General features: G+C 41.4%; 1 protein-coding gene across 1 annotated transcript in view; it reads left to right on the top strand.

Moving 5' to 3' along the window:
- The window catches only part of LOC119729086, a 195,881-nt gene that overhangs the window by 94,050 nt on the left and 77,713 nt on the right, over window positions 1-24,118 (top strand). Inside the window, 17 exon segments of the mRNA XM_038201595.1 lie at window positions 858-1,116; window positions 3,545-3,705; window positions 5,863-5,994; window positions 7,102-7,306; window positions 7,478-7,698; window positions 8,568-8,684; window positions 9,054-9,266; window positions 10,513-10,552; window positions 12,128-12,310; window positions 14,695-14,855; window positions 16,025-16,144; window positions 17,426-17,515; window positions 18,415-18,554; window positions 19,249-19,411; window positions 20,368-20,438; window positions 21,537-21,691; window positions 23,298-23,505. Coding sequence (XP_038057523.1) covers window positions 858-1,116; window positions 3,545-3,705; window positions 5,863-5,994; window positions 7,102-7,306; window positions 7,478-7,698; window positions 8,568-8,684; window positions 9,054-9,266; window positions 10,513-10,552; window positions 12,128-12,310; window positions 14,695-14,855; window positions 16,025-16,144; window positions 17,426-17,515; window positions 18,415-18,554; window positions 19,249-19,411; window positions 20,368-20,438; window positions 21,537-21,691; window positions 23,298-23,505 — 2,639 coding nt within the window.

The following is a 24,118-nucleotide window of genomic DNA, read 5'->3' as shown; positions in this document are numbered from 1 at the left end:
AATCAAATGTTACGGTGTAACCTCATTTCATTTCAGATTGTCCCAGCATGCAGTTTTCCAGTAGCCTGACCTCCCTGGCTCACTGTGGCTTTGGCATACATCGTGAACCTTGTATCATTCAATCAAATGTTACAGTGTAACTGCATGTCATTTCAGATTGTCCTAGTATGCAGTTCCCAGTAACCTGACCCCTTGGCTCACTGTGGCATCCTCAGCACTTGCTTTGGCATACAGTGCTGCCTGGATGTGAACCTTAGACCACACAATCATATGTTACAGTGTGACCGCATTTCATTTCAGATTGTCCCAGCATGCAGTTTTCCAGTAGCCTGACCTCCCTGGCTCACTGTGGCTTTGGCATACATCGTGAACCTTGTATCATTCAATCAAATGTTACAGTGTAACTGCATGTCATTTCAGATTGTCCTAGTATGCAGTTCCCAGTAACCTGACCCCTTGGCTCACTGTGGCATCCTCAGCACTTGCTTTGGCATACAATGCTGCCTGGATGTGAACCTTGGACCATTCAATCAAATATTACAGTGCAACCCCATGTTATTCAAGATGTCCTAGTATGCAGTTTCCCAGTAATCTGACCTCCCTGGCACACTGTGGCCTCCACAACTTTTGATTTGGCATAAAATGCTGCCTGTATGTGAACCTAATTGGACCATTCAATCAAATGTTACAGTGTAACCGCATTTCATTTCAGATTGTCGTAGTATGCAGCTCCCAGTAACCTGACCTCCCTGGCTCACTGTGGCATCCTCAATACTTGCTTTGGCATACAATAATTACTGGATGTGAACCTTGGACTATTCAATCAAATGTTACAATGTAACCTCATTTTCTTCCAGATTGTCCCAGCATGCAGTTTCCCAGTAACATGACCTCTCTGGCTCACTGTGTTATCCTCGACACTTGCTTTGGCATACAATGCTGCCTGGAAGTGAACCTTGGACCGTTACATCATTCATTCAGTACCTCTATGGTGATAGATCCATGCCTGGGCCAGCTGACGCTGCAGTTTGGCAACTGGCAGTACAGTAAATCCCTCTCACACCTGGATTTTGATACAAGTCAGGAGATCACTATTGGAAACTTTGTTATGCTCAGGTAGACTGTTTTAACTCTTCAAGAATCCATTAGGCCCCGCCCACTCGGTATGTGGTGAACAACAGGTGCGCCTGTCTAATGCCACATAACATTTGCCAGCCATGTGCTTCATTCACAAATGCCTTCTGTCAGAACTATATATGAATATATATATATATACCGATATGAAGTATTCCAAATGCATGAGGAATGCAAATAATAGAAGACACATTCACTGCATAAAGGTCCATTGATATCATCATTAGGACCATATCCTTTGAATGGGATTTTCAAGCTGTGTGCTCTGTGTATGAGATTATGGGCCCCCAATGGAAATAATCCCCGGTTCAGACTGATATGTTCCAGAGTCATGTTGAACTCAATAGTTTAGAAGTGAGTGCAGGCGACCCAAATAGATTTTGGGTTCAGGCAGGCAGGCAGGCAAAATGAGTACACTGAAGAATAGTCTACAAACATATGAACACACAATCTTAGTAAGGCCAAAAAAAAAAGTCTCTGGTATGCGCGCGCGTTGCCGTAGCCATGCGCGTCGGCAAAATGAAAAAGGTTTTTTTTCAATAAAAGATGATGTTTCAAAACCGCCAAACTCACTGGTTTGACTGGAATCCTGCTGCTGCACAATTTTAACGTGTTTTAGATATGAAAAAAAGTAAAACTGCTGCAAACTGCTTACTGACTGGATGGACCTGAAATATATAAATCTTAAAATTAATGTGGCCTGACGTTGCGAACTTAGCAAGTTCTTCTTCAGAGGCTACAACAGAAATGACAGAGGTACATACATTAACATGGGGGTGCACACAAACCAAAAGAAGGAACAGAACAAAACACAATGAAACTTACATGTCAGCAAGGAGGATCACCATGAAGGGATACTGCAACAGAGAAGTTGAAACATGAAAAAAAGTAAAACTGCTGCAAACTGCTTACTGACTGGATGGACCTGAAATATATAAATCTTAAAATTAATGTGGCCTGACGTTGTGAACTTAGCAAGTTCTTCTTCAGAGGCTAAAACAGAAATGACAGAGGTACATACATTAACATGGGGGTGCACACAAACCAAAAGAAGGAACAGATAGATATGGTTATGATCGAGAATAAGCTTTATGTGGCCTCTCTGGACTCCCATATATTTGCACTAAGTTTAGTCGGGCACCATTTGCAGTCATCAGCCGACATTTGAAGCAAAAAAAAAAAAAAAGCCGCGTCGCCGCACCACTTTTTGGGCAAGCTCCATACCAGAAACCAGAGACTTTTTTCTTTTGGCCTAACCATAATTATAGACATCTTAACAAAACTTAGACCTGGCATTTTTCCAAAATTATCGATATCAAAACGCTGCATACTATAACTGCCATGCTACGCAAACATACATTGTAGGCGCAAGAACGTGCAAGGGGACGGTCGCACGATGTGCGCACGTTAGTTATGAGCAGACTGGGAATTTGCGTAAAATGACGGTTATAGGACGTAGCGTTTTGATATCAAAAACGCACATTGTAAAAGCATCCAAATGTCGGGGGTCTGTTATGGCGGTCATAACCAAAAACTGGGCAACTTTGGTTGTGACTGCCAAAACATTCCCCAGGTCTAGGTTTTTTTTTAAGATGGCTATGTTGGCAACAAGCCAGCATTTTGGGATTTGTCGTACGGTTAATAATAATTCACAAACATTTGCATACATTTGCATACATTTGCATTGAGTTCGGCTCGTGACTAGAGTGACGTCTGAAAGTCACTCCTCCTTCTGAAGGACTGACGGTCGATTTTGCACCATCTAGCACGTCTAGTCACTCCTAATAAGCCTTTTCGGAGTTCCAACTGCGCGCATTCGACACTTGTGACAACGCACATTGTTTGTCTCAAATGCCCTTTGACAGTAGGCCTACCCACAATGCACAAACAGCCTTTTTGTAAAGTCAGTGGCGCAATGATGTCAAAGGCCATTTGAGACTAATAATGCGCATTGTCACAGGTTATGAATACGCAGTTGGAACTCCGAAAAGGCTTATTGTTTCAGACATCAGATTTTTCATTTACTTCATTTAAATCTTGACTGAATTTAGTTTTGCTCGGCTCTTGAACGCCAGTCTAAACTGGGAGTTAGCCTCTACATTTGGCTCTAGGGGCTATCCCAAATGAAATCAGCTGTTCTTTGTTTTATTATCTTTGTACATGTATTATGCGTAGTGTAAGTTGTAAGTCTCTAGCACTCTGTAAGAGCCTTTTTGAGTACCAACATTTATACTATCATTACCGTAACTTTTTTCACTAGCCAGCCGGGCTTCTAAAAGCAGACTCTTAACTAGCCCGCGGGCATTTTCACTAGCCCGCATGATTTGCTTTGATAGAGTCAATAGTACCATCAAACAAAAATGTTATTCTAACAAGATATTTCCTTTTTGCTATGTGTTTGCCAATGCAGGTACACCTTGGAGCTCATGGATGGTGAGATATCAATGAGTCTGTCCATAGATGCATGCATCGATGGTCAATGTACAGGACAACTCATGATCTTAGATACTGCAGTATCCCCTCTTCCTATGTGCTTCCCCAACGGAACCATATCCTGGAATAATCTACCAGGTAAGGCTCAATTGCCTTCATGGAGTGTTTATTTGAATTCCACTGGTTGTTGGAGTGGAAAAGTTGATTATGATTTAGGGAATAACAGGAATTGAAATTAACAAATACCTTTTTAACAAAATATACAATTAAAATGCTCGAATTTTTTCGACTTTTCTTTCGGCTGTATTTCCAGACTTTTTGTGTTAATGTTGAGGGGCCATATTTTAGCTAAAATGCATGTGATATGCTACCCTGTCTATTCAGTGCATTGTTATTTGTCTTCATTGCATTATGACTGACGTCCAGGGCATGAAGTTCTGCTGCCATATCAAAACAAATTACAACAAATTTAGACATAATAGTTACCTTTCTGATTTTGTTAAGCATGATGTAGCTTGCGAGGTCGTCACGACCTCTTCATTCAGCATTGTGGCATAATCCCTCCGCTCACCTGACCACCTTAGGGGCAGTCACGTGAGAGCAGATCGTCATAGATGGCGGGCAGGTCGTACCCAGCATCCCTGTTGAGTGTTGGGTTCTGGGTCTTGATCTCTATGGCCTCCCTGATGAGGAGGTCATAGAACTCATGATCCAGGCGCGGTTCTACGGGGGGGCTAGGGGGGGCTGTAGCCCCCCTAAAATTTTGTCTAGCCCCCCCAAAATAAATTCCGTAAAAAAAAAATTGCATTAGCAAAAAGAAGGATTGTGATGTACATGCGAACGGTCTCCCCCTAAAGAAGAAATAGCCGTGACAAGGGTGCATTAGTTAATATAGTGCAAGGGCGGATCCAGGAGGGGGGGCCAAAGGGGGCCATGGCCCCCCCCCCCCAAAAAAAACGAAACCAATTTTTTTTTTTTATGTGACATCGCAATAAAGGCAGGCAATGAGTACACCACCATCTTTTCTTCAAAAACAATTGGTTAAACTGGTCAGAAATTGCCTCAGATCGCACCACAGAGCATCTAGAATCCAAAAATTGTTCGGGGCCCTTAAGCTGGCCCCGAACTCCACGCCGTAATTTTTTGGACCCACTTTTTTGGGGGGACCAAAAATTGTTTGGCCCCCCAAAAAAATTGTGTTCTGGATCCGCCCTTGCTATAGTGTGAATGATTATAGGATTTTATTGGCGCTCCCCATTCATATGGCATGAGTCCCCCCCACCCCCCCCCCACCTATTGATTTTCGGAGGCCTAAGTGTCTGGAAAAAATAACCGTCTACATTTCAGCACGCCTCCCTGAAAAAAAATCTGGATCCACCGTGCTAGCCCCCCAAAAAATATTGGTTCTAGAACCGCGCCTGTCATGATCATGATCAATATAACTCATGATCAAGATTTATGAACGGGAATGTTTAAAACTTGATGAAATTTCACATTTTGTGAAATGTGAGGTAACAATTTTGCTCTAACAAGGCACTAGAGGCGAAAAATCAAAGTGTGCCACGTTGGGGGCCTTGCCACGTTAGGGTACACCAAGAATATATTGATAATGCTTAAGTGAACCTAATAGGACAAGTTGCGTTTGCATGTACATCGGTGGTGGCACCGTGAAGTGACGTATCGTGTTTATCCAGCATCCGTTCCGAAAACCGCAAAACCTTTGCGTGTATACACGTCATCCGACGTGAACTGGTTGATTAGTTTAGCTGATCCATCAAGCATCCATCCGATCCATCGATCCATCATCCATCAAGTATGTTGCTTGAAATATCATCAAAATGCGGTGCAGCTGATGTGTGTTTCGAAAATTTGACTCCCAAAATGCCGATGCACGTGACAATTTGTAGGAAGTGACGTCATTTGAGAGTGACCTATTGAAATGTCAAAGTCCATAGCATTTCCCATATGGGGCAGATATATTTCTAAAGACTTCCTTGGGGTCCATTGTTCTATTGTGTTTGCTATCCCATAAGGAACCCTGTACATGTACTGTTTCATGCGTGTATAGCATGAAGTACGCACGACTTACTTTATTCTGAATGTTCAGAAAGCCATAGCATCTTCGCATGAGCATCAAGCGTCATCAGCAATATGTTCAAATATCTCTCCCAGTGGTCTTTCTCAGCTCTCCCTTTCTCACCGTTGAGGGGGTACTTGTGCACGGAGCCCATTGTTGTAAGCTGAAATTGTGTTTCACTGACATCAAATAATGCATTGTTTATTTATTACTGCTAGGTATAACCTCCATCTCTCAGCTGGGAAGCCTGGATGCTGGATTTGAGGCTGTGGCTCAGGCTCTTGGCTTACCATCTCGTCTAGTCTCGGCCACACCTTGCCCACCTGTGATCCAGCCTAGTCAGTCTGGAGGTAGGGACATTAGTATTGTCCCATGACCTGTATAAGGGCTTTAAGTTAATTTTGAGTGGTATTGGCTAATTGAGGTGCCCATTAGTGGGTTGGTTTCTTCATCACTGGGATGCCCTAAGCATCCAAAGCTTGCCTTGATAAGATTTCACACAATGCCTTCGCTTTCAGTGACATGTGTGAAGTGACATTTTCAAAGCTTTACAAAGCCCTTATGTAACTCAAAATCAGAGAACCATGCGATTGGCACTGGGGAGTGGAAGCCTTCCTGTAAATGTATAGACCATTATCATGTTGCGGCCATCGTGATTTTTTCCCATTCAAATCATTGTAACCAAAGCGAGGCTGGACAGAAAAATAGTCTGGAAAAATAGTCCTTTTTGCACAGAAAACATTATCATTCTTTTCTGTTATTGGACACAGGGAAATGACTGAAATGGTGGCAGTGAGATAAAGATAAGATCTATTAAGCTATCAAGAAATGTCAAAGTAGACCTAATGGCAAAGTGGATTTGTGTTTTCAAGTAGCTATCCTTTTTTCATTACCTGAAAGTCTTATGTTATCAACTGTATCCCCTATAATTATCTTTGTCTGTTTAGAAAAGAGAAAAGGGAGATCTTATTTGCAGTGGGAATCAAGGTGGCCATTTTTAACAAGAAGTATGTTTTAATAATTATTAAACTTCTGACATGAAATTACAAGCTAGACATCTCCCTTGGAGTGAATTAAAAATGGGAAACACTTTAATATCCCAAACACCTAAGTTTACTCACTAGGAGTGGAACTACTAAATGTCAGATGGCCTTTTTCCGAAAACTCCTGGATCTTCCACTCTAAAAGAATCCCCCAAGAGAAGAAAACAAAGAAGTTGTGCAATTTTACCTGTTGTTGTGCAATTTTTAACTTAACAAACTGTTTCAAAATCTTACAATCCTTTTTTTTCTTTTAGCCTGTCCACACTCCAAATTCCTTCAATTTTAATTTCACATTTCCATGAACTGGAATCAGGCCTCATGTTTCTCAGACAGTGAATAAACATTACAAAATTACACTTGTGATTCTCATTCAACTATCGTCAATGTCCCATTTTTCTCTCCTGTTTCCTGTAGTGTGTCCACACCTCCCCTCGCTGCCCACACTTCCATCAGGAGGTGTATGTCACTATTCAGATGCCTGCCTAGGGGTGGAGTGTTGTCTAGCAGTAGACCTCGGCATCATCAGTCGCACCCTGAGGGCTTGGCTGATTGTAGACCCCTGTGATTTCAAACTGAGTGTTGGATTTGAGAACTGGAGTTACAATGTCACCCTTTTAAGGTATGTAGTTTATTTTGTGGAATATTCAATTTAATCCAAACGAAATCATACTCTGTAGAAGGTCAATATTGAAGCCTGCTCTAAGGAAGTTTACTTTTCAAGTACTCCGTTTGTTTTAATGGACCCATTACTGGGTGTGATTGTAATGCAAGAGCTCTGAAATTTCTGCAGTTACAAGTGGGGCAAAGTGACAAGGGAAAGACTGAGTGATGCGGTCTTGCTCACCTTCACCATCGACAAGACCACAGACAACCGTAACTTCCTCCTCTCCTTCTCCCTGCAACTCTGCATCGCTGGAGGCTGTGCTCCTGACATTGTCATCCTTCAGGACTTCACAGCACCAATACCATTCTGTAACCCAAACGGAACTTTGGAGTGGGCTCAAGACTTGGGTAAGGGAAATAACACGATTTATAGAGAGCATTTTCGCAAGTTACAATGCGCGGCTAAGGACAACTCCCAGAGACAAAGTTACAGATTACGTGGAGAGAACAGATAAGTTTTCAATCTACCCTTAAATTTGTCAAGAGAACTGATGTTGCAGATGTTGTGATACTAGCATCGGGGACCAGACATTGGGAAGGCCCTGTCCCCTGCCCTTTTAAACCTGCTTGGAACTCTTAGGTTGTTACAATCCAGCAGGCACGGATCAAGGATTTATGGAAGGGGGATGGGGACCTTTAATGCTCCTGCCCTGGTGGAGTAAATTAATTTTGGAGGAGGTTAAAATGGCTTAATTGTTGGATGCATGAGGGAACTGCACATTGGGTGCGTGTGGAAGCATCTTTAAACTTGTTTGGCCAAAGAATAAGCCAGTTTGGTATCTCGATGAAGTAGTCCAGGTCAAAGGTCATTCAGGATAAATTTGCCGACTTGATGATACGCGATGTTATGCGGATGCCCATTCTGCTTGTATTTAACACGTGAGTGTTGTGCGCCCGTCTCCCTGCGCATTCATGCGCCTTCTATGAGCGTTTGATTATCCCGAATGACCTGTGACCCACATCATTGTGCGCATGCGCAGTTGAAATACCGAACTGGCTTATTGTGATCAAAAATAATTTCAGTACCCCCTTGACCACCCTGAATTTGCCTCTGTCTTGCAAATCAAACTTAATTTTGTGACAATTGTTTTAAATTGTTATAATTCACCTAGTCAGTTTTCCTATGTGGTTCATTTGAAAATTAATTTTGTGACCATAGAAAAGGCTTGTGATGTTTATGCAATCTAACACAGAATTTTATCACTATTTCTGAGTAGGTGATATCGGAGATTATGCTAGTAGCCTTGTGGTGAACCGTCTGAGTGTCAGCGCTGATGTTCTCCTACCTCAACCATGCAGCGGTCCACCAGAGCAAATCACACCAGCAACCACAGGCAAGTTAAGCTCCCAGTAGATTCCCAGTTTCCCCATGTCCAGTTTGAATGTTCGACAGTTTCTCTGGATGATTTGCCCATATTTTTTTCTTATATTTGTTTGGTGGTCGAGTGGTAAGACGTCTACACTAACAAGCAGGAGGTCGTGGGTTTGAGTCCCTCATGAGTGATTTTTCCAGCTTTCACTGGGAGGTAACACGTACACTGAGTATACAGTGTTTATACGTCAGTGAAGGGCAAAACCTAATATTGACCCAATTGTATAGTTTGAGCCAGAAATACAAGGGCAAAATTTTGATCGTTTTAACCATAAATGTTGTAATACGGCATAATTAGTTCCACCCCTTTTTTGCTTTTGTTTTTAAACAGGCTGCAGTTCACTTGCTGTACCATCAGCTGTTGCACCATTCTGTTCCCTGGATCAGTCATGTCTTGGGGTTGGTTGTTGCTTGAACTTTGACCTGGGCATAGTTCAGAGGTCATTTTCTGTCTGGGTCAAGCTGGATCCCTGTGCTCGCACTTTCTCATTTGGATTTGAGAAATGGAGTCATGTTGAGACGATTGACATACAACTACTGCAGAGTGAGAACAATTCCATTGTCAAGCTTTTTGCTTCCAAAGATGCACTTTTTCATTAACATTTTTAATGAGTGGTAACTAATAGTTTAGCAAACACTGATTATATATTAATTGAAACAGTGATATTTATGATCGCCCACTGATTTCCTATGAATATCCTGCTGGAAACGTTTAACAATAGTTGACTGCTGTGATTTTTTTGAATTTTTGTTGTTGTCGTTTTGAACACCTGAGGGGCGCATAGCACCCGAGGCGAATACCTCTGTCTTGGATTCTTTGTATTTTTTGTTAAAAATCACGAAAGCGGACAGCAGTAAACACAACAATCACGACGACAGTGGCGTATCCAGTAGGGGGGGGGGGGGGGGGGCAGGGGGGACACTTTGCCCCCCCCCCCGGCGGATTTTTTTGACAATTTTTTTTGTCAGCAATGATTTGAAGTGTTTATAGAGTTCTTCTGACATCAATCCCACCAAAGAAAACCCGCTCAGCAACCATTACAATGCGCCGTGAAATTGTCCATATAATAATATAGTATACATAATAATGGTAAGTTTTGAAGAGCGCCCCCATTTGGAAGATGGGTATCAGCCCCCCCCCCCCCCAGCTTTTTTATTTTACGGAGGGCAAGTGTCCGGAGAAAAAAACATGTCTACATTTCGGCGCAGATGTGCGGTTGCCCCCCCCCCCCCCCCCCCCCGACATCAAAAGCTGGATACGCTGCTGCATGACGATCAAACATCAATTCACATGCATGTTGCGTGCTCGAAACAGCTGATCGTCTGCTAGTTCACTGCTCCCACTCATGTGTGAAAACACGGTGAAAATAGCGTGGCACCAACGATACGAGCGTTTCACACAATACGTAACGTACGTACAAAGTCATAGCTCCGTGTGGGATATCCCACAGGAAGTGTGCCATGACTTAACACGTGATTGTTTTAGGCCAATGAAAATACGGTATTCAAGACAGAGGTATTTCTCCTGTCTGCCTGTTGTTGTCCTTTTTGGGAAATATTCCTGGCACTTCTGTTGCTCCCTTAACATTCCAACACTTTCAACCTGCATGCATTGACTCTGAGTCTGTTATTATTTTAGTTGGATATATGCAAGTGTTCCCAATGTTGTTTCTGTTCAAAGTGAACTTTTTCCAAAGAGAATCTTTCAGCCGGAACTTGCATATTGGTTTGAGATCCCTGCTAGAATTTTATGACTAGCTTTATGGTTATTTTGTTTCTTTTCTCCCCAGCTCATTCCTTTGAGAAAAACCTGGGAGTTCTGAAGATCAGGTAAGGTCAATCATCCCTAGGTTTTGTAAAAGAAGGCAGGTATACGTGCAATGAAGATGGGGAGTTGTCTGTACACAGTTGCAACATTCATGGCAGACCTGAGTGTCAAAATGCTTGAGATAAGATTAGCCTTTTTTAAGGGAATCACAAGCTTGAAAATGGGAGTTGGTCTGTGTGCATGGTAACAGATTACATTTAGATTCAACAGATGTGTCTCTGCAGCAGCTGCTCAAAAGCTAGGTTTCGCTCACCTGTGCTCTTTGTACAAACTTGATTTGTGATGTAGTGTTAGAGTTTAAAGATTGATTATTTTTATCACACGAGCGCTAGTGGGACACAGAATAATGTAATACGTCTGTGGCCCACAAGCCTAAGGCTGGTTGGGATTACAAATATATCTTGAAGCAAACATGATACACAGTAGAGATGCAACCTGCATGCTGTAATCACTTTTCAGTGGTCATCCAGTTACACACATGCAAACACACAGTTGTGAATTTCTATATGCCCTAGGACAATGCTTTGTGTTTCCCTTTGTCCCTGTAATATGTGACCAGCTCCACAAAAAAGAGTATTATGTCGCAAAAAGGTTATATTGAGTTATATACATGGTTGGAAAACCCACAATATAAGCTTTCATTTCGTATATAACAGAGCTCCATACCCCTCCCATCCTGGAGATATGACACATTCGCATATTAATTACTTCCTTGGAGCTCAAATTACACAACTGAGAAAACAGGCTTTGAAATAGCTGGCTTTGTTGTAGAACAACAGAACGATGCACACAAACTGGTTGTTTTCCATTTTGTTCATCAAAATCAACATTTCTGAGAATGAAACCTGACACTGTATGTCTTTAAGGTGTCATTCATGACCAAAAAATTAAAATCACATTTGACGAAATTTTCACCCTCTCAGTGTTGAGCGGGCCATTACCCAATAATGCTCAGTGCTACTTAATACCCTTTTTTGTGAAGCCGGTCACATATAACACTCTCCCATAGACTAAGCACATAACCATATGATCGAGGACCGTTTTCAGTAAAAGACCCATCGCTCGAGGACTGAAAGGCTCTTTTGTTCTCCCATTGTGTGTCTGTCCTCCATCGTAAAGCCATACATGTACACGTGCATCTTGGAATAGTTCGATACACAGAGTGCTATATTTACCATGGTATGAGGATAATTTTACACTACTCTTGCCATGGATCGACCAATCAGGATCTAGGATTCTAGTTCGTTTGAAAATAAAAACTTTTTCACACCTGCTGCATGAGTGACAGACTTCATTGCTGACACACTGTAATGTATATATATGCATGACAACAGCATATGCAAAAACAAAGAATCCTTAATGATGCAATACTCAACTGTTGTGATCTCAGCAATAAATATTCTTTCAATGCATTTCAAATTAGCAGCTAATCTGAAGCTCCTAAAGCTAAGCTTTTGTATGACATTACGGACCTTTTGGGGTGTTTTTTTTTTCACCACAAAAAGAAAACCTGGGGCCTTGGATTCCATGCTACATGTAACTTGAAATTTCCTCGACAATTGTCTATGTGCATGTAGGTATGATGTAGAGCGCCCCCACAATACTGTCTATGACGTGGATCTAGACATCAGCTTGTGCTGGCAGGGTGCGTGTGATGAACCCATCGTCATTCTCAGAGATGCAATGTTCTCAGGATCTCATTGTGCTGATCAAGGAGGAGGCAGCAGCACAAGGAGAAAGAGAAGAAGTGTGGACGACCTGTGAGTGGACTTAAAACCCAAAGTTTAATCCAGACTAAGCTCTTTCATTTCAAAACTGTCAGACAAAATGACACATCCCATGAGAGTACGTGTAAGGTTAAAGGTAGAGTAGATCCTTTGAAGCAACTACAGTGCTCGAAATCGAATGGCGGGTGCGTAAGAACTAACTGATGAAATGTTACCTCTGTGAATGCTGTATATGCTGAGAAGACAATATTATGGGATCTCGATTTCAATTCAAAAGTTGCCAAGTTACATTGTATATTTTGAACGATTGGTGGATTCGCCCAAATGGAAATTTCCAAAAATGTGTGATCACTTGACACATCTTTGGAAATGACCTTCTTTTATTGTTGTCTTCAAAATGACAGAATGGCAGAAGGAATACATTCACAGGGAGTTTAGTGCCATTACTATATTTAAACCAAGTAAACTTTTGAACAATAATTTGGTCATTACCTTCACTATCTCTCTGCAATCTTGTACTCTGACATGGGTTAAGACAAACACTTTTAGATGGCTTTAAATAGCCCATTATAACTTTTATTACACTGTATTACATTGTATTAATTCCCTGATGTATCCATCTGTTGCAAAGTGCTGGGAAGTTTTTTTTTCATTTTGCGGCAGAGGGAGTAACAGGCAGGGTGGTTTAGGGCGATATGTGGACTAATTATTGTTGTTGGCAGGTGATTAGTATTTAAGTCTCTTATTTTTGAAAAGTTTCAAATTTTATATTAAAAATTAAGATTTTCAAGAAATGGCCTTGATAATGTAACAAACTCAAGAATAACAGTCATTCACAAGCAGGCGCGTACGCAGGGGGGGTGTTTTGGCTGTTAAACACCCCCCTTTGCCATGTAAAAATATGGAGGGAAAAGAGAGTTATGTGACCGAGCGCGGAACAATTACAAATTATGGGCATGTTCTCAACTTTAAGCTTTGAATACAGAATACGCTTTATAAGAGCAAGAGTATATAGGCCTATATGTATTTGAAACAAATGAAACAAAATATCCCCTCATAATTTAAAAAACTTCTGCCAAAAAAATCAGGGGAAAGTGGCCAGAAAACGCCTCAGATTGCACCACAGAGCATCTACGATCCAAAATTTCCCGGGGCCCTTGAGCGGGCCCCGGAACCCACGCCGTAAGTGCTTCGCGCTCCGCGCCCGCATTAGTCCTCCGGCCAAATTCCCTCTATGCTATAATTTCACCCTAGCGGTGCCACCACCTTATTTGTACCTTCAGCAACGAATGGCTGAGGCGCGGACTACAAGTGGCCTAAATCCCTTTCCAAATTAGAAAATTGTGAAAAAATACGGAGAGGAACATGGTTCTCAACTTTGAGTACATAAGAAACTTTATAAAGAACAAAAAAAATAACAAATTTTAATGGAATTTTCGATGTTTAAAACGTTTTCTGAATGGTGGAAGTGGCCAGGAATCGCCTCAGATTGCACCACAGAGCATCTGAAATGCAAATTTTTCCGGGGCCCTTAAGCGGGCCCCGGACCCCACGCCATAAGGGCTTCGCGCTGCGCGCTCGCAGGTCCTGGACCCTTCATTACAATTCTAGCCCCCCCCCCCCGGCAAATGGCAGTCTGAATCCGCCCCTGTGACCAGAGCGCATATGTATCCTGTATCTGGAGTTTGGCCTTAGGGGTAGGGGCGGTTTACACAAAGATTCCCAACGGATGAGAATCATGAGATCCAGGGGACGAAGCTGAGTAATTTTAGCCAATTACAAGAACAGATCCTAGCACTTCCGCAGCCCGTGTCACTTTTTTTCTTGAATTTCTTCTTTTTTTGATAAAATGCTGTTGAGGGAGGGGACTGCCCACATTGACCCCTTTACTCATATGTTCATCGTATACTCTAAAGACCACAGAACATGTTTTTTTTTTTGTTTTTGTTTTATTTACTATGTTTTAGCTCAAAAAGATAACTGATGGTCGTGGGTTCCCGGCCCTTCGAGTTTAACCCGTCCAAATATACCCTCTTTTATTTCTGGCGCCAACACAAACTCCCGACTTTTATTTTAGCGTTAAGTTTAGCCCACTGATACTATCTTTTATTTCTGGCGCCAACACAATTTACCATCTTCATTTCTAGCGTCATAAATGATGACGTCCAATTTTGAAACACCCCCCTTGAAAAAATCCTGCGTACGCCACTGTTCACAAGGTAAAGGATGTCATTTCAGTGAAGTTTTAGGCAATTTTTGATAAGGTGGTTTCAGCTTTGTAGGTTCTTTACCTACTTCTACTTGAAAGCCTTTCACCATCACATCTCAAACCCATGGCCTGATTTGGATGTATTCAAGAGTCCATTAAATATCTTTCTTGTTTACTTATTTCTTTGGTGTACTCCATGTAATTTTAGTGAGTCTGCTGAGGAACTGGACAGCACAGAAGACCTGACAGCTAATCCTATAGACAAGGCCAGGGCCTACTTTAAGACCATTCTTAGTGGAGGCTCCACCTCGTATTCAGCAGAGGACAATGCCATGACTAAGCTGCAGCCGGAGAAAGCTGTCAAGCCCAGTGAGTTACATGCTTCTTATTAGTCTGAAATTAATTGAGGATAAAGCTACAAACGTTAGTTTTAATAACCAAGTGTTGAGCTCAGAGGGGTCCTAAAGAGGAACCTAACTTATTTGAGTTGAAGGTTTTGCCCATCACTATTACTGCTGCAATTTTGGTATCTTCTCAAATAGTCTTTATGAGAGGGAGCAAAAGTGAGAACCTGATTGCATTCCTAGAGTCTTGCCTGACAGCAGGGGTATGAATACGAGACATATATGGGAAAATGTGTTTGTTTCAATGGACTCCATGTATAAAAAATAGATGGTGCTTTTGGACCATTCGTGAGAGCTCCTTGGGTGAGGCACAGTGTGTGTACGTACTGGTTTCCGAGTGTATGATGCGAAGGAAGAATGATTAATTTTATTCCGAGTATACTCAAACCTATATACAGGTTGTCCCATGAAAAAACTTACAGTCGAATCGGGCATGTTTTTAGAAAAGTGGGGTAGTATCTAAAATCATGTCTAATGTATTGCTTGGTCTTCCAAATGCTTATTAGTTGGTTTCATTTGGATGTTTTGTTCAAAAGATACAGCAATCACAATACGGGACTTGAAAAACTGCTTGGGCCACTTTTTCTATTTATATCTCCTGGTCTTCTGGGAAAAAAACCACCCTTTGTCCAAATGATATACTGATAAGCCGCACTGACACTTTTGACCCCTCCTTTGTGTGTTTCTCTAACTGTGCTTTCTCAATTTCAAGGAAAGAGGCCCAAGATGATTTTCAACCCTTGAGTTCAGTGAAGCATAGGGTTTGTTCCAATGCATCGATTTGAATACAATAAAGTTTGTATGGTAGATTGGTTATCTGACTTTAAGCGGTAATTTGAAAATATTCCAAAACTCACATCCAAATATAACTTTATTAATTGGTTTTCGACTGTTAGGTTCTTTGAGGGACAAGCTGTATCTTCTTTTTGTGAGCACGAGGAGTATGGTAGCTATGCATTCAATATCCTCCACTTTTGATCTTTCCAAATCTGTCTATGTACGGAGCTCATATGGGGGATAAAAGTGCGATGAAGCAGTTGTAAACTTGAGGTTTGTATTACTGATGATTAAGCTGATGGTCCAACTGTCTGAGGTATGTATGGATATTTCAGTCGAGCTTTGTCATTGTTACAGGGATTGCTGAATCAGGTACAGCAAGCCGTCGCTCCATGGGTCTTTTCATCTTTGGTGATGAAGATGAAACTCCAGTTACCAGGAGAAGGAGAAGGGACCTGTCACTCTCAGTGACTACAGGTAATGCTACAAGATGAATGGACTAGTGATTGATAAAGATGTATTCATAAATACCTAAGACATTTTACCCATTCCTATGGGTTGAGAGCCCATCATGATAAAGACATAAACGGTTGATAAAGACATGGCTGGCTGGGCTAAAACATTTTTCCAGTGTCACAAGAAATTTTGACTCCTATTAAATCCGGTGCCAGCACCGTTTTATTCGTTGAACCCTCACAATCCTCACGTAGGCATACGCAACACACACATACGCATCAGTGAGTCAGTATTTCATGGTCCTAAATTCACACTACACCGGTACATCTGCGTTGTGTACAGGGTTCGACCTTAACTTTTTTTTTCACTATCCAGCCGGGCTACTGAAACAGACCGTTAACTAGCCCGCGGGCATTTTCACTAGCCGCATGTTGTATTTTATCTTCCTATCCTTCCATCTTTGTCGTATCCCAATAATTTTTTGACTCGCCAGCCTGGCTACTTAGGAATAGTTTGACTAGCCCGCCCCTGTTTTGACTAGCATTTGGCTAGCGGGTTTCCGCTAATTTCGAACCCTGGTTGTGTGCCACATCACGCAGTATGCGCGACGTACGCATCAATCTCCTGATAAGGAGTTGTTTACGAGAGGGCCTTGCCATTGTATAGCCAGAGGGGAGGTTTGTTGATCGAATTCGTTGAAAATTTATAATTTTTGACTTGTTTTGAATTTTGGACTGGAAAGGTTTGATTTTTTTTTTACCAAAAAGGGTAATGTTCTTGGTCGGTATTAAACACTACATTTAAGACAAGTTGAATTTGGATGCTGATAATTACCCTCGCCTTTGGCTCGGGCTATTATCAGCATCCAAACTTCGTCTTGGGTAATTATCAGCATCCAAACTCCAACCGGTCTTAAACAAAGTGTTTAAAGCCTCCAAAGCACACATTTATTCCCTTATTATATGGGGTTCATCTGTTAACCTCGGGCTTTGTCTCCAGTTTTGCTTCAGGAGATTTTAGACCCCTGACTTTGGAGATTCAGCTCAGTATGTATCCATGTTGTGCCCAAGCAACATCAAGTCCTATGAGACCACAGTTAAGACCATTTCCATTTGGTTTAGACATGAAGAGCTTTAAAATGATTCTCCAAACTGAGATGAAGCTGAAGCAGGCAATGAACCCGAAGTTTGGTAAATCCTATTAAGATGTATGACATCCGCTTGGAAGGTTACAGGTTCAATTCCACTCATGGCAGCACTTTTAATGATATACAGTGCAAGTGGTGTGCTTGTTTTGTTTCAGGGGGAGCTAGCTTGTTTGACCTTAGTCTTAGTCCTGGCGCTGACTCGGGCACATGGCAGGGCGATGTCATCATTGGTGGAGGATTAACACGTATGTATATTTCAGTCATAGGAGATCTACCCTCAAAAAAGTAACATGCATTTCTAGTTTACCAAACTGAGATTTTCCCTCCACAAGAAACTTCACAGAGACTCAGCTTGTTGCCAAAACATTTTTTCTTGTAACTGCATTTAAAGGACTATAGTTTGTCCCATAATGCCATACGTATCATCGCTCCATCATATCATCATGGCGTCACTCCATCTTTGGTTACATTCGTCGACTCCCTATCAACACCCCAGCACACGCTAACCTCAAGCTGGCTGTTGATGCCTCTACAGGAGTCAAGCTTGATCCTGGTTCGGGTCACGACCACGCGGCCGACCCCGAAATACCTGGGTGCGACAGCTTGAGGCTGACCATGCTCTGTCAGCCCCTGCCCTGTGGCTCATCTCGACTGATCGGTTGGCGTGGGTGGCTCAATGTCCCATAGTTGGATTTGGAGACTGATGATGATGATAATGCCATACATCACATTGATACATCCCTGCTATTCAGATTGATTAGTATTAGAAAAAAATGATAATTATTAAAGTACAGATTGAAATTTCACGGGTTTTTACCATGTTTCCTTTGAAATATTGACGTACTGATTATAAGGTGTGAATTTTTACTCAGAACATTTAAGAGGTTCCAATTGGATGGTCAGCCATTGCTCATCAAAACCAGTTGTGGGTTATCATTACAGAGTTTTTTCACAAGAGTATATTTATTTAAAGTTATTGCAGTATTGGAGTGCAGGTTATACATTGAAATGTCTTGTGATAGTATGTAATAAAGCTTTAAGGGATGTAGATTATTGGGAGTTTTTTTCACATCCTTACTAGTAGACACTTCCGCCTATGCTACATAATTTGGATTAATTTTGTTGACTCACTGACCTCCAACAGAGAAAGGTTTGGATGCTCTTGGCCGACGTATTGCCAACATGACCATAGGGGAGTTAGAAGCAATGCTGGATCTTCAGAATATCGACCCATTCACTGTGGTTCAGTTGATGAAGGACCTACGTGCTCTCTTTAGGACCTTTGTAAGTTAAAACCATAAGGGCAATTCCACGGTTACTGTAATTACCTTACTGAAAAGGTTTAATAACTGTTATCCCCATGGTAGATAGAGTAGACCTAGACCTACCTAAGCACCAAAGATGACATCCAGAAAAATGTGTTATGTATGATAAACAAGACGCACAGAATTGGTTACTCACGTTACGAAAATGTAACGTGACTAACCGTGGAATTGCTTGTAACCTTCCCAAATTCATCAAAAACAATTCCCCATTTTGGGGGATATTGGTAGGCGAGCCATGAGTACCAAGTAGTAGTGGTCTTGTGGTGGATTTCAGCGGATTTGGTCCTAATGCATTATGTGAAGCAGGGTCAGTGATGGATTTTGGCGGATTTGGTCCAGTCCTTAGTAAAAGACAGTAGGGAGTTAAGGTTACAGTTCATGTCTCTTTGTTTAGTGTCTGTAAACTGCATGAATCATTATTGGCTAAAACTTTCATTTAAAAATACTTCTGTGGTTTACTTTTGCTTAGCATTGAAAGTTCTGTGCTAACTCGTAAAGCACATAATCTTAAGTCATAGGTTGCACACCTACACAAAAGCCAAAATTCCTTCCAGTTTGCCTATAACTTGTTGCTGTTGTGAGCTTTGATTCTTAGCTAGGTCCAGCAAGTTGAAACCCTTATTTTGCAATCCTATTTTTCATTTCATTGGAAGATTGAGGAGTTCATTGATGTCATCATCAATGGCAAGGCAGATGACAAGTTTCAGCAATTTGATGTCGTTCTGAGTGGGACAATTCCTTTCCCAAGAAGACATGCTAAGTTTTTGCAAGCTAGCTGGGGCATACCAATCGGTGGATTCATCTACCTAGAATTTAGTAAGTACCATCATAGAGCATGTTTGAGACGTGATTAAGCAAAGATTGACTAATTATTTTGACTTTGAATTTTGATCCAAACCTAGCAAGTCAACCATGATTGGACTAGCCAAGTCACCTAGTTATAGGTCCTTATCCAACTAGCTCAAGTTCGAAAGAATATTAAAAAAAATCTCATTATTAGGCCCCCCCCCCCAAAAAAAGTCTCCGGTTTCTGGTATGCACGCGTGTCGCCGTAGCCATGCGCGTCAGCAAAATGAAAAAGTTTTTTTTTCAATGTAAAATGATGTCTCAAAACCGCCAAACTCACTGGTTTGACTGGAATCCTGCTGCTGCACAGTTTTAACGTGTTTTTAGATGGGTTACGATCGAGTATAAGTTTTATGTAGCCTCTCTGGACTCCCATATATTTTGGAGTAAATTTAGTCTGGCACCATTTGCAGTCATCAGCCGACATTTGAAGGAAAAAAAAGTCAAAAAAAAAAACCCCAGAAACCGGAGACTGGTTTTTTTTGGCCTTAGCTGTGTTACACTGGCTATTTCAACTATTTCAACAATATCTGTCTGATCACAAGTGGGCCAAAAATTAATATCTATATAATAATATGCAAGTCTCTGTTCGGATGTTTGTTTGGATGTTTGTCTGGGCGTTTGTCTGGGCTTATTCTCGGAAGTGGCAGGTCGCACGGCGCTCAAACTCTGTGGGTTGGTGAGGCAGATTTTGGCCCATGGCATACCTAGTCTGGTTATTTCGGTATTTGTATCAATCTTTCTGTTTGACAATCATTGATCCCCGAGTGGTGCTGCATATGCTGACACACACTGACTCTACAACATGGAATTAACATGGAAAAGGGCCTTTTTACAAATTTGAAGAATGAAATTCATGTAGAATTTCATGGTAGAAGTGCTAACATTTGTCTCATACTATTGATGTCTTTTCTGTCTTATTTCAGCCATTGAAGCAGGAGGATTCTTTGACATGGAGATACCAGTCTCTGTTGGCCTCGTGTCCATGAAAGCACAGGTAGTATTAGAAAATTGAGAACTATTTCATTCCCAGTCCATTATTACAAAGGTCTTGTCGTTAGATCCAAATTACACTTGAAAAGATAAATAAAATATTTCATATCAATCAGGGATGAACATCTTCCTACAACTTGAGGCTTCTTTTGAAATAGTAAATAACATATTGGCACCATGTATGTACTTTTTGTCTCGCCTGAACGAAGTTCAGGAAAGAGACCATGTAATCACTATGTATGTCCGTCCACATGTACGTATGTGGTATTTTGGTCTCATTCGAAAAGTTGAAGTCTAATTGGAACCAAATTTTGGTCGTAGATGCAACATGGCAACCTTCATATGATACTGATGTCAAAGGTCACATACCAAGGTCAAAGGTCTTCTGAGGTCAAGTTGTAAAACAGGCTGAAAATGTAAAATTGGTCTCATTTGAAAAGTTACATTCCAACTGGAACTAAACTTGAGTCATAGATGCAACATGGCAACCTTCATATGCTAATGATGTCAAAGGCCACATACCAAGGTCAAAGGTCATCTGAGGACACACCAAAGTCAGAGACGCGCGGTTCGAGAACTGCTTTGTCCTTAATGCCCCTAAATTCCAGGCAAAAATAGCTTGATAATTTTCAAACTTACCCCTACACTGCTTAGCTCGAATTTTGGTGTACGATCATTTGTTTCCTGTCCTATGTAACCAAAGAAGTTGAGGTGTGGTTCATATTGACATAAATGCAAACATGAATATGAAACATGTCTTCATGGTAAGTGTTGAATGCTGTTAGCAAAAGTTGAACACATTTCAACTTATGGAAATTTGTCTTTAAAGTCCAATTCACTTCACATTTGTATACAGGCCTATAACCTTAGGTGTCTTACAAGAGCCGCTGTTTTGAATAGCATTTGGCAAGCAGGCTTCCGCTAAAGTCAAACCCTGCCTTTGTACAGCCTACATTAGTACTGACCCAAAACTGTGGTCAGTGTAGCGTGTGCTAGCATGCTGAGCATATTAACAAGTTCCGTCTAATTGCTTCCAAGATGTCCAGGAACAGTTTTACTTTGACACAAAGGAGTTCATTTGAAGTGTTGGATATCCTTATAGGGTGGCATAACACCTATGGTGGGTGCATATGCACAGGCTACTGTTTCTATTGGATTCATCCTGTATGGTGAGATGCAACTGACTGCTGATATTCTACACACTAGCTTCCCGACTGTGGCCGAGATTCTCTTCTCCAAGTTCCCACTGGATGTTGGGTAAGTGAGGTGGGAATTAGCAATTTAAAAATCCTTTATAAGCCATGGGAAATTCAGATAAATTATTCCAACACGCCTGTCGGACCTCAGGATGATATATATTATTATTTATATCAGGCTTCCAGTGGTAAAAATAATCAGCGTATTGTATGCTTCCGTTAAAAAGTACCTGAATGACTGCTACATGTATATTTTGTCAATAAAGTACCCAGAGACTGCAATGTTATTGATATCGGAGTAATCCGGGCATTTTCGCTGGTTCCCGCACAATCTAGAGCGTAGAAAGTCACAGTCGACCAATAAACAGGGAGTAGAACGCAGACACAGTGCTAGCAAGGTGTACGCGCACTGTTGTCATCAGCCACAACTAGCTTCGAGCGGCGCAATAATTCAACAAAATTTGAGAAATAAAGGCAGTGTCCTGAAGGATACAAGAATATATTGCACTCTCTATAACAATATTGCACTCGTCTTCGACTTGTGCAGTATTGTTATAGCTCGTGCAATATCATAAGTTATCCCGCGAGCGCGAGTGGAACACGGAATAATGTAAAATGTGTTCGGCCTCGTGGTATGTGGGGCACAGATGCACTACATTATTCCGTGTTCCACGAACGCAAGCGTGATAACGAATTTATCTTCAAGCAAACTTGACGCACAGTAAAGATGGAACACGCACGCTGTACACCAACTTTTTAGCAGTTATCCTATTGCACGTGCGTGTTGTACGGAATGGCGCTCGCATCTTAGAAAAGCGCAATACGCGGAGTGCGGTATGGACCGAGGCCGTGCTACATGGTTATATGTAGCAGGGCTTGTTGCTATGGATCGACCAATCAGGATCGAGAATTCAAGTTTACCTGAAGATAAATTCTTATAGCCCCTCAAAGCCATCCAATATTGTATGAATGTTTGTTTAGGGGGTTTGACGGAAGGCCAGGGGTAAAAAGGGGACAGATTTGGAGTTTGACAGAAGTCAGTGACGGATAACACTAGCTCTTCTTTTAGAATGATTTATAATTTACCTATCCCTGCTTATCAAATCTAGGATTAATACAAAGTGAAAGCAATCCTTAAAAGTCCTGTAGAGGAAACGCAAATCACAGAAGTTCTTAGATTTTTGAAAGATATCAAATTCAATTCAATTCAATATATTCTTATCATGTAAAACATGAAACCTGTCTCCTCGTTCTGCACATTCACATGATGGTAGGAACACATGTGGTTCTGACTGAGATTGAAAATCCGATCCACATATCTGCAATGGTTAACTTCAAACCCATGCAAAAGTGGTTGAAGGGTAAGACACTAAACACTTGGTCATTGTGGTTTGGGAAAGCTTCAGATATTAACAATCATAAACAGTTTTGGATTCACCGAACATATTACAGGTGTCGAAATTGATATAATTATCGCTGATGCACTTTTGTACAGATATTTTCTGGCCTCGCTCCCTGCATGTTTATCCGTCATCCATTCCGAGTGCCGCAAAGCCTTTGCGGATATACACGTCATCCGGTGCGAACTGATTAAAGAAATTAAACAAAGAAGACAGGAACAAATATTGAGAATAACCTTTTCTTCCTTCCTTCCTTCACATTTTCAGATTGAAGATGGACATTGATATGATTCCTCTGGTCATTCGCCTGAAAGCTTTGGTGACGTTGAAAATCCCCTTCTTCGGAAGAAAAACTCTGTTCAAGAAGGAACTATGGCGCTACACAGCTCCTACTATACACAAAAATATATTTGATATTCACACCAAGCAGCCTGATACATCACCTCCGGAGATTGAAGCATACTCAACACCAGTGGTAAACAGTTATTATTACATCTGTGCTATTTTTTTTGGTCTTCCCTCTTGGTCAACTCAAAACCTTGATCTTCCTGTTCTCTTTTGAAAAGTCCAGAGTTGTACTCAACTCCTCATGTCACTCACATGTCAATAACAAATAAATGAAGTCCATCATTGTCAAGTCACAGCCTATTCAAGTGAATTGTGGCCAAAGGCATTCCCTTCTCAATTGTGTCCGTACTTGTGGCTTGACATGTGATTGACTTGTGATGTCCTGCCTGGAACAGGCTGTTTTTAAAGGTACAGTCCATCATTTGTTATTTGCGCATTTTGTTCGTTTGAAGCAACAAAAGAGTTCAAAATCTAAAGAAGGGTACTGCATAACTAACCTTATGAAGTTTCAGCTCAGCTTTAGCTGTCTATTCCGAGAAAAACAGCATTCTAGGATCTCAATTTCAAATCAAAAGTTGCTGAATCATGTTTTGAATTGGGCCTGAATTCAGCATCCGATACACGTTCTCACTGAGCTGATTGCAGCTACACGATGTCGCCTACTGATCCGACGAATTATAGCAACCACGCGCGCGTGTGCGTCGTGTCAACGCTTGCGCACGCTTCGCCGAAAAACAAAA

Source organism: Patiria miniata, unplaced genomic scaffold (assembly GCF_015706575.1).
Source record: "Patiria miniata isolate m_02_andy unplaced genomic scaffold, ASM1570657v1 HiC_scaffold_1, whole genome shotgun sequence".
NCBI classification, from domain to species: Eukaryota; Metazoa; Echinodermata; class Asteroidea; order Valvatida; family Asterinidae; genus Patiria; species Patiria miniata.
This window is presented reverse-complemented; position numbering and strand designations above follow the sequence as displayed.